The sequence below is a fragment of the Parasteatoda tepidariorum genome, chromosome 1 (assembly GCF_043381705.1).
Source record: "Parasteatoda tepidariorum isolate YZ-2023 chromosome 1, CAS_Ptep_4.0, whole genome shotgun sequence".
NCBI classification, from domain to species: Eukaryota; Metazoa; Arthropoda; class Arachnida; order Araneae; family Theridiidae; genus Parasteatoda; species Parasteatoda tepidariorum.
Genome location: NC_092204.1, coordinates 14157941 through 14169340, shown reverse-complemented (window position 1 = coordinate 14169340; position 11400 = coordinate 14157941). Strand labels below are relative to the sequence as shown.

The following is an 11400-nucleotide window of genomic DNA, read 5'->3' as shown; positions in this document are numbered from 1 at the left end:
GAAAACAATGATTCTTAGAGATTGAAGCTTAATCAAGTATTCCTAGACGTTGGTTTCGATATTTTTATCTCATAAAAACTACTAAATTTTTTTATAAGATATAATTTATAGAAAGACTATTTTTTATCAGAATCGCATGAAACAATAAATATCGTCTGAATCATATTAGATTTAAATTTATTCGTTTGTTTACTTACGTGTTCAGACAACTACAAAATCAGTTGTTTGCATCAGGTCTCGTTAAATTAGTTACATTTAGATAATTTAGGCATTCAAAACGCAAATAGACAGGATCAAATTACGGTGTTTGTTTATGTTTCCTTTTGTGTTACAAGCATCATCCATAGAGTATGGGTTAAGTATGGACTACCTAACACTTTATGCCCGGTGTCCAAAAATAAAACAAGCAATTTTAAAAATCTCAAAGAAAATTAAAAGGAGGGGGAAAATATCTACATTCTATCTTGTATTTATGAAACTAGCAATTTTTCACACTAAGGTCTCCTAATGAAAATCTTTTTTTCTTTAAGAACTTTTAAAATCTACAAAGTGCGTCAAAAGATGGAAAACTATAATAAAACTATAAAAAAAAATTCTGTCTTATATCAATCCATTGCAACTAAGATATGTGTTGTTACAGATGCTAATTTTGTCCTCACATTGTACCTTTTTGAAGATGATGGTTTCCTGAAAATGCAGTTTTTCTCAGTTGGATAACGCCACTTGTTGGAGAACTTCGTAACAAATTTCGAAATTTGGCTAAAAAAAATGAAGGTTTTTCATCACACATAACAGTAAATCTCCTTTTGTTTTTCTTTAATTAACTATTTAATTCGTTGGTCATTTTTGTGGTACATGAATCTGAAAATTACTTCGGGAATTTAAATTATAAATAATTTTTCTATTAAATCAGTAACGTAAAATCATTATGTTTTAAATCAGTGATTTTTATTGAACCCATGAAAAATATCAATGAACTAATTACTTAGCCTTAACATATAGTTGATTTTGACATTAACAATTTATAAATTATTTATCTTATTTTCAAAGAAACATTGTAATACTAATCCAAACTTGTCTCTAAGATTGTTAAATTAGCTACATCCGTGAAATTTGTGAGAACTCAAGCCTTTCCATATAATATACTACATTGAAAAGCAGTGTCTTAGATATTATGAAACACAATTACCAAAAAGAGCAGTGATTCTTATTCTTTAAAAAACACTACAATACTGAAAATTGCAGAGAATCTCATATTTTAGAAGACATAACAATATTAAAAATAGAAGTGAAATCTTATATTTTATAAAGCACAGCAATACTAAAAATAGCAGAGAATCTCATATTTTTATTAAAAATCAATAATACTAAAATGGCAGAGAATATCATATTTTATACGAAAAGCAGTATTAAAAATAGGAATGAAATCTTATATTGTAAAAAACACAACAGATGTATAAAATAGCAGAGAATCTAATATTTTTATGAAATGCAACAATACTAAAAACAGCAGTGAAATCTTATACTTTGAAAAGCACTAGAATACTAAAAATAGCAATTACGTAATAAATTTTATAGTATTGTATAGTAGTTACAACTCGTTGACTTTTCCCATAAACAATGTCATATCAGTTTTCAAATTATAAATGAGAAAGAAAAACGGGTGATCAGCAATAAATTGAGGATCCATGCTTAAACAACGCTTCACCATAACAACAGCAGTTGCAGCTGCGGCTTCAGTTCCTTCTTCATTTACAATCACAACGGCCTTGTGAATTATATCTGAAATCAATAAGCCTTGCGCTTTACTTATACCTTCAAAATTGGCACTTGTTGAAAAAGCACGATTTATCCCCAAAGTTTGAAATAGTTCTTTCAAAGATTTTGAGTATTCCAGTCGAAACTTAGGCAAAGCAACTTCAACTTTCACTTTTCGCATTTTCGATTTAACAGCCTGCAAGAAATCTGTGGATACGTCGGTCATCAGCTTATCAAGACCATCACGAGCTTTGGGAAGAAAAATTGACATAACTATTTCTTCCCCCACATAAGGCAACTGAATGGCGCTGAAAGATTTGTTTTCAGTGTACAGAAATGATTTTTTCAAGTGCATCATTTCAACTCGCTTTGCATTAACTTCCAAACCATTGTTGTAAAAATCTTGCTCATAAGTATCTTCCTGGTCAAATTGAAGCATCCAGACACCTTTGAAGTAAACTGCATTCAAAATAACCATCACTGTGGCTGGGTCGAGGGAATCAAGTAGATTTGAAATCATTCCATTGGTCTTTTCATTCACCCAATTATTAGCTTGTTGAACAGCCTTATCTGATTCATTCAAAAAGTCAACATTTAGCGTCATGGCCTTGAATGAATCTTCAAGAAGTTGAACGAAATCTTCGGTGAGAGGGAATCCATCTTGACTAAAAACAATGTTAGCACTTGTTAAAGTGCAGGAATCTTTAATTTGTTCCATCTCTGATAAAAGATGCAGAAAACAGTGCTTGACTTCTTCGTTCTTAATGCTGGCTATTTCATAACCGAGGACTTGCCGCATTTCTTGAGCAGTTTCATTTCTTGCTCCACAGAAGGCCATAGCTAAAGCACTTGAGATGCTGAGGGGAGAAATAAAAACATTTGCGTCTTCTTTTGCCAGTAATTTGCCGAGTTGAAACCCCAAATTATTAACTGCTACAGCAAGAGAAGTTGCATTGGTTGCGTCGCAACATGTCCCTTCCTAGGAAAAAAAATGTTTTTCATAATTATTTCGCAATATGAATTATTTCGAAAATATATTTTAAATGCAGTGGCTTTCAAAATAAGAAGGTGCACGTCCACACTTCTTTATCTATACAATAAATTAAAAAAAATGGCATTTTGCTTTTAAATGTCATCAATTTCAAACTTTAAATAATTACAATGCTTTTTACGTGTCATATTGAATCGACATATCACAAAACAAGAACAAAAGAGGCATCTTTAAAGCTAATCTATGGCTATAATTTATTAATATTTCTTTGCTAAGCAGAAGAATTTTTTTTATCTAAAAGAAATTATTTAAAAGTAATTATTTAAAGAAAATAATCTTTTTTTGTTCTCATACCATATGTAACTTGCAAAATGCAATAAAAAGTATAATGCTTTCAGGTTTTTTTTTCTGGTTAAAAATTTAAATGGCGTTGAAAACGTTAATTTTTTTTATATCAAAAGTAGAATAAAAATTAAATTTAATTTAATTTTTTAAATTGTTTATGATAGCTTTTTGGTGCACACATGCAAATATATATTTTTTTAAATTTAAGTAAGCAAACAATACATTCCTTTTTTGAAATATTTTAATGGATATCGATTTTTATGCATTTTGAGTGGCATAAAAAGATCCTCTAACATCTAAAAGACAGAGTAATTCCTAATTAATTGTTGTTCTAGAAAATACAACGATTTAGAAAAGAAATGATCAGAATTTGATTTGCTAGATAGGTGAGATTTTTTCAATTTTTGGTTAAGTATAGCTCTAGAGACATAACCACAATTATTTTTACAAGTGAGTTATTAGATATCAAAAATATTATATTTTGTGCATTCGGTCATTTTCCTGATCATCATTCAGTTCTCTTTATTATCTAATATTAAACAAGAAGTATTATTACGTTTAGGTACACATTTTATTGTAATCCGCTAAATAAATATAAATCCTCTAAATTGAGAGGGATACAACATAACATAGAGAATGACGTACATTTATGAATATACAAATATATTAGGTTTAGTTATAACAAATTTCGGGCATCTTATTATCAAGTTTGTTGAAAACTTAATACGCAATTTACAATTAAACTCACCACCTAAATATTCTCAAATAATATTTCATTTTTATCAAAAATTTTAAAAATATTTTCTTCTGAAATTTATTATGGAAGTTTATTTGTTTAAAATAAGGGTTAAAATTTTTTTATCAATAAATTTTTTAAATAACCTAATTTACTTTCGACAGTTTATTCATTTATGTCGATGAATTGAAAAATCAAATTTTTATGTTGTGGCTCACAACCTAATAATATTTGTCTTAATAGAGGGTGCATGAAACTGTAATTTCCTTCCTCTTTTGTGGCTCAAAATCCAATAGAATTTTCTCTTAACAATTGAAATCAAAAGAAATAAAGGTATTCGGGGTGAAAAGTGCTTTCAAAGTTTTAGGTACGTAATGTTACTAATTCAAGTAAAACGCCTGTAGCAATACAATACTAATCCACATTTTTGAAATATTCAGGAGAGCTTTTTTCATGAAAAATACCACGATTTCCATGTAGGCAATAATATGCCGTTGAAATTGAAAACTTAGGACGACTGTGCAGTATATATATGGAAATAATTCTAAAGATTATAAATTTGATGTACAAATGTCCCCTTTCGAAAAATATGTGGCCTATCATTTTAATGCTCTAAGTCAGGGGTCCCCAACCTTTTTGTACCTAAGAGCAAATACCAGAATATCGGTTGAATGGCGGGAACCATTTGTTTTTTCAAGATAAATTTATAGTTGGTATACATAGGCAATAATACAAACACCACATATAGCGAACACAAAATTTAATTTTAAAAATTGATTTAACATATGAATATAATTAGTATTAATATTCTTGTGTAAAATAAATGATTACTGAATTGCTTGCAAAACATACGAAGTATAAAAATTATTTATAAAATATAGTCAATGTGATCTTTGTCATTGCATTTCACTGGCCATCACTTCATAATTGGGAGAACATGAGGAAATTCCTACTTGCAAGCAATCGTCAAGGTGTTCATCTGTAAATCGGGATCTATAGTATTTTGAATTCATTCTCGAAAACAATGATTCCCACAAGTATGTGAAACTACAAAACTACTTTGTTTTATATGTTGCTCTTTTTAAGAATGGAAAATTATTTCTGTCAATTATATTCCAGCATTTCTCATCTGATATAATCGTTTTGAGGATAATGTCATTCTGAAGATCCAAAATTTCTATCTCCACTTCTTCTCGCCTAACTTTAAGACATTCTGAAATGCATATTGCTATTTCGGTTACGTATATTTGATGGTAAAAGGATTTACAGAAAAGGTGACCATAGGCTCGATGATATTAAATTGTTAAAAGCGATTTTCAGATTGATCTTAAAGCAATTGGAGGTTGATGACAATTGTAATAAGACAATTTCACTGTCACCTATCATTTTTTTTCATGTTTGGAAAATGCAAAAGAGACTTTATTTTCAAATGTGATATCCAGAAAACTAACTTTGTTCTGAACGAGTGCATAGATTCTCATTCTTGCTATAAGTTTGTCCTTTCCCTGCAGCTCCAAGTTTAAATTATTTAGTTTTTCAATTATATCTGTTACGAAAGACAAATCTCCTAGCCAGAGAGGATCTGCTAGTTCTAAAAATATTTGATTTTTGGCTGCAAGATAATTTTTTATTTCTTCGATTAAATGTATAAATCTATCAAGTACTTTGCCTTTACTGAGCCAGCTTACTTCAGTATGTAAAATGAAGTCAGCATCATCAGAATTTTGTAACAGTACCTTGAAAAGTCGAAGTTGCAAAGGAGCTGCTAGAATTAAGTTAACTATTTCGGTAATAATTTTCATTACGCGTAACAATTGTAGTAATTTATCACATTAATTTTTGCATATCATTTAATGGGAAAATAGAAAACTGAAATATTGTATTTTATCGTTGGGCACAAGCAGCGGGCGCACCTTGACCGATCGATGGGGGCCATGGTGCCCGCGGGGATAGGGTTAGGGATCCCTGCTCTAAGCTCTTTAATTTAACTCAAATTTTACGGTATTTTAGCAAACCTTTAGTTTGGAAATTATTCAGAACCTTTATTTTACCTCAATTTTTGAACAAGAAAGAGAATAATATACTAAAAACAACGATAAGCAAGCATTTACAAATTTTGTTATTGGAGTTGCTAAAAAACTTTCGACAACTTAAATTTATTACGTATGATTTTCAATGCATTTCATAACTTTAGGGAGAAATAATGTTTTTTTTAAGCATGAGATGTTGTAGATTAAGTACAAAATTACTACATGATATTCTTGAATTGCATACAGCATGTCTGTAACAATTTCTTTATTCGACATAATTAACGCTAAGTTAAGTTATAATAAATTAAGTTCTGAAATGAATATTACAGTTACCAGAAAATTTCATGACGATTCTACAAAATATTTTAATAATTTTAAAATATAAAATTTTCCTACAAAATTTTATTACATTTTATAATCAGCTGGTCCATTTTTAGGTTAAGAACTATCGATGTCAACTCCGTAGTCTTGCTATGTTGAACCTAATCTAAAACTTCTGGATCAAACATTTTAGCTAACTAGCCTTCGTGGAGGACTTTTATGAAGGTATTAATCCGCATTTGCGTACATGAAGACCAAGTTTAAAGGTGAGCTCACTATCCTTTGAGCCATCGAAGCTCTGCCTGCGAAATTTTTACACTTGGTGCGATTTTTTTCGAATGCCAATTAATAGGCGAGTTTTTCGCAGATAAATATTTATCACCTATATGGATATCATTCGCATGCGAAAAAAATAGCATCCAGTAAGAATAGTTCTGAAGGAAAGAAAATTTTATGGTTTAATTGGAATATTTAAGATAGTCATAAAAAATTCTACAGCATATGCAACTCTAGTGTTCCTTCCGCTAGGCCAATCGGAATAAAATGATATGCAGTGATATTTGTGCAGAAGATTATAATTGAGCTAAAGATGATATAGAACAAATGAGTTTTCAAAAATACTGGTACAAAGAATAAACTTCGAAATTTTTAAAAAACACCCCTTAATATTTCGTCAAAACGTGATTCTCACAATAAACAAATTAATATTGAGTGGAAACGACAATTTTAGCACGGGTATTGGTGACACTAGACTGGGAAGATGATAATAAAAAACAGTTTACAAATGTGTTATTTTTTCTTCCCATTGTTTTGAGAGTACACTAACTGGAGTTGAATAACTAACAAGCGGGAAAAGCTAAAAATTATTGAGAGAGCATTTTTGTTTTATTTCTTTCACTTTTTGCTTTATATTGTTATGAGAACATTTCGATTAAAAAAAGTGAAAGTTCCCATTTGACAATTTTGAAATTTGCTCATTGAAACGTAATCGTGAGAACTCTGTTATGATAAATTAACATGATCACGAAAGCACACTTTTACCTATCTGAAACTTTATTTTGAATGATTAAGCGAATACACAGTTAGATGTTCATTATTTAGAGGTTATATATATATATATATATATATTATTTTATTTGAAGTGACTTTAGTAAATATAACTAAATATACACATATACAACACCAAGCTGAAAATTAAGCTTAAAAAAGTTTATTTCAACAAGAAAAATAAAATCAATTCTTCGAAAAAAATAATTATTTCATTTACATTTTCTTGTAGTTTTTGTAACAACAGCAACAAAAGGCAAACAGGCAGATAAAATTCATGCCTTCAATCTCAATGCGTTCATAATATGAGATGAGACGTATGAGTATTTTGTCTAGTTTCCGAATTTCTTGGTAGCTATGCTATCCTTTACCTGTATAAAAAGGTCACTTCTACAGTTCATCAACCCTTCCAGTGAACAGGATAAGGTTAGTTTTAGTATTATAAATAAAAAAGAGGAACGGATGATCCACTATAAAATCAGGATCAAATCGCAAAGAACAAAGCATCATTACGACAGCAGTAGCTGCTGCAGCTTCACTTCCCTCCTCATTCACTTCAATCACAGCTTTGTGAACAATTTCAGACACCAAGAGATTTCTGGAATCAGTGATACCATCGAAATTAGCACCAGGACAAAATACTGCATTCATACCAAGGCTTTGAAAATCGGCTTTCATTGACTTCGAATATTCCAAACGAAATTTTGGCAATGTAACGTTGACATCTTGTGTACGCATCTTTGTTTGCAATTGCTTGATGAAATCGGACGACAAACTGCTTTCTAAATCTTCCAAGCCATTGCGTTCATTTGGTAAGAGTATTAACATAGCTATTTCTTTTCCTTTATAAGGAAGTTGAAGAGCTTTATAAGTTCCACAATCAGCAAATGGAAATGACTCTTTCTGATGCATCATTTGAACCATCTTTGCACCATCTTCCAAACCTTTGTTGTAGAAATTTTGCTGAAAAGTTGAATGTTCATTGAAGCGATGCATCCAAAATCCTTTGAAGTACACTGCGTTCAAAAGAACCATCACAGTGCTTGGGTCAAGGGAGTCGAGAAGTTGAGGTATCATTCCATTGGTTTTTTCTTTTACCCAATCATTGGCTTGCTGCACAGCTTTGCCAGATTCGTTTTGAAAGTCAACTTCTAGAATCATAGCTTTAAAGGACTCAGATAAGAGGCTTTTGAAATCCTCCTTGATAGAGAATCCTTTCTGCCCGAACACCACATTAGCATTGCTCAAAGTGTAAGACTCGGGTACTTTTTCTAAGGCTGACATTAAAAGCTGAAAACAGACCTTGACTTTATCGTCCGCTATTTTAGCAATTTCAAATCCAAGAACTTGTCTCATTTCAGACGCTGTGCTTCCACTTGCTCCACAAAACAACATCGATAAAGCACTTGATAGACTTAAAGGTGAATAGAACATATTTCTCTTTTCTTTAGCAAGCTCTTGATAGAGACGAAGTCCTAAGTCGTTGATTGCACTTGAAAGAGCGAGAATGTCTCCGAATTCTCCTCTCATTGAATCCTACAGAAAATGAAATGGTTATTTTCTAATGTATTTAAAAACATTAATATTTTAAAATTATCCGCCAGTTATATTAAAATTTTATTTGCTACATGAACAATCCTTCAGTTAAATATTACTGATTTGAATTTTTATTTCCGATATGCTTTGAAACTTGCGAAAGAGTGAAATCTGTTAAGATTACCATTTCTGCATTTTAATCAACTACCTAAGTTGATCTTAATGATCAAATATTAAACTTACAAAAACAACTTCTCCCTATATAAGTTGACAGCTTACATAAATGAACCTCTAAAATGTTGTCCCGTAAGCGGTCAACTTATAGAGGTTTCACTGTATTTATTATTTATTTTCTCTGTGAATTTGTACTAATTTAAATGAATTTCTTATTATCTTAATATGCAAATTCTTTTAATACCATTATTCTGTCTGAATTTAAAAAATGAAACGATATTTCTATTATTTTACTATCAGGTTACATGTTGTGCCGACAAATGTAAATGTAAAACTATTTTTCATGAAGTAGTGGTTGAAAAAAAAAAATCGAATTTTAGTAAGTTTATACAACAAAACATTTTTAAAACCAGAGAGGTACGCCTTTAAAACTAAATTGTACACTGGAGCCTTTCTAAATGTGTTTCGGTTGTAAGAATATTTTATTTAACACAAGAAAAGCATTTTTTAAAATTTTTTTTTGACCTCTCTTCACGATTTTAGACGCAGCTTGCAACACTGTAACCATTGATATGTCCTGAACTTAAATATAGAGTTAGCTATTTACTCATATTTATGTTTCAAATGCAATAAATTAATGTTGGTATAAGTTATAATTTAAATGAATGTCATTATACTCATTAGAAATACTAGTACTTTTGTTGACGGAAGTACAAAAGTTACCTATAAAATTCAATTTATAACAAAATGAGTAATAAGTTGGATCCTGTAAGGCTTCGAGGAAATTGTTCCGTTTCTGACACAAACAAATTTGTAGCCGACTCCACTGCCCTGCTCAACACATGGCACTCAGGCCAGAAATAGAGATTATATATTCGAAATTAATTTCAAATTATAAATAGGTAGGTAGGTGCTTTATCTACGTCTCACTAGATCTGCACAATGGACTACTGGCGACAGTCTGGGAAACATCCCTGAGGATGATTCGAAGACATGCAATCGCAATTTTGATCCTCTGCAACAGGAAAGGTTCTCCTTATTTGGTAGCCCGACGACCAGAGAGCGAAGTCGACAAGAATTGTAGAGTAGTTAGAATAGTTAAACGAGGACCGATACAGCGCACCCTCTTTTCCTAATCAGACTGATCTTAGTGGTCACCCATCCACTTACTGACCGCAGCCAGTGATGCTTGACTTTGTTGCCCTACTGGGAGATGTGTCCTTACGATCAGTCCACTGAGGGACCAAATTATAAATAGAAACTGTATTAAAATGAGATTTACCATAACGCTGTTTTCCGAATTTTTAAAAATTTATAAACTTGAAGTTTTAACGAAAATTGCTTTTAAAAAATATTACATTATGCTAAATAGATACACTTATTCGATCAACTATTAATTATAAATCAAATTAATCAATCAAGGAAAATAAATAACAAAGAAATGTTATCCTATTTGAATTTTTTTTTATTGGTATATATTTATTCATACACCAATTTACAGTGGATAAAAATTTGAAACATAACGTTATTGATAACATAAATAAACTAAAATATATTTATCAAAAATATAATCATTAGTAAAATGTTTAATCAAATAAAATAGATCGTGAAGAAAGAACAGGGCTAGATTCACAATTGATATGATGGATGTGATTTTTGGACACACTGGATGCGATTTCTTTTTGAATGCTAATTGATTGGAGATTTTTTCACATATAAATATTTATCACCAATATGGATCTCATTCGCATGCAAAAAAAAAAAAAAAAAATCGCATCCAGTGGGAATGGTTCTAAAGTAGCGAAAATGTTATGGTTTCATTAGAATATAAAGCAGTAAAAAAAATTCCCCTACATATGGAACTCTAGCGTCTTCTTCACTTGATCAACCGTAATAAAATGATATGCAGTGATATTTGTGCACAAGATTACAATTGAGCTAAAGATGATATGGAACGAACAATTAAGCTTTCACAGATACGGATACAGAGATTAAACTTTGGAACTTCTAAAAGGCTCCTCCTAATATTTCATCAATACGTGATTCTCACAATAAACAATTTAACATAGAGTGGAAATGATAAATTTTGCACGAATACTGGTGACGATAGAGTTACATTAACTGAAGTTGAATAACTTACACGGTGGAAATAAATAAAATGCTCTTTTCATCATCTCTGTTTAGCACCACCGTAATTCAAGCTACAAATTATTTCGATTCCAATTTTGTTTCTTTCTTTTACTTTCTGCTTAGTACTCTTTTATGAGCAGAACATTTCGATTAAAAAAAAAGTGGAAATTGCCGTTTGAAATTTGCTCATTGAAACGTAATTGTGAGAGCTCTACTATGATAAATCAACATGATGGCGAAAGCAAACTTTTACTTATCTGAAATTTCATTTTGAATGATTAAGTGACTGTTAGGTGTTTATTATTTAGAGGTTATATATATATATATATATA

General features: G+C 30.6%; 1 protein-coding gene across 2 annotated transcripts in view; it reads right to left on the bottom strand.

Moving 5' to 3' along the window:
- Positions 1-1328: 1328 nt before the first annotated feature.
- Positions 1329-11400, bottom strand: part of LOC107436487 (iripin-2) — a 23658-nt gene continuing 13586 nt past the window's right edge. The window contains exon 2 of one of the 2 annotated variants that reach the window (XM_043045110.2): positions 1329-2737. In XM_043045110.2, coding sequence (XP_042901044.1) covers positions 1592-2737 — 1146 coding nt within the window. In that variant the 3' untranslated portion in view covers positions 1329-1591. Of the gene's footprint in view, positions 2738-7375; positions 8765-11400 lie in introns of those variants that run through there. The other variant, XM_043045108.2, reaches the window with a different exon arrangement.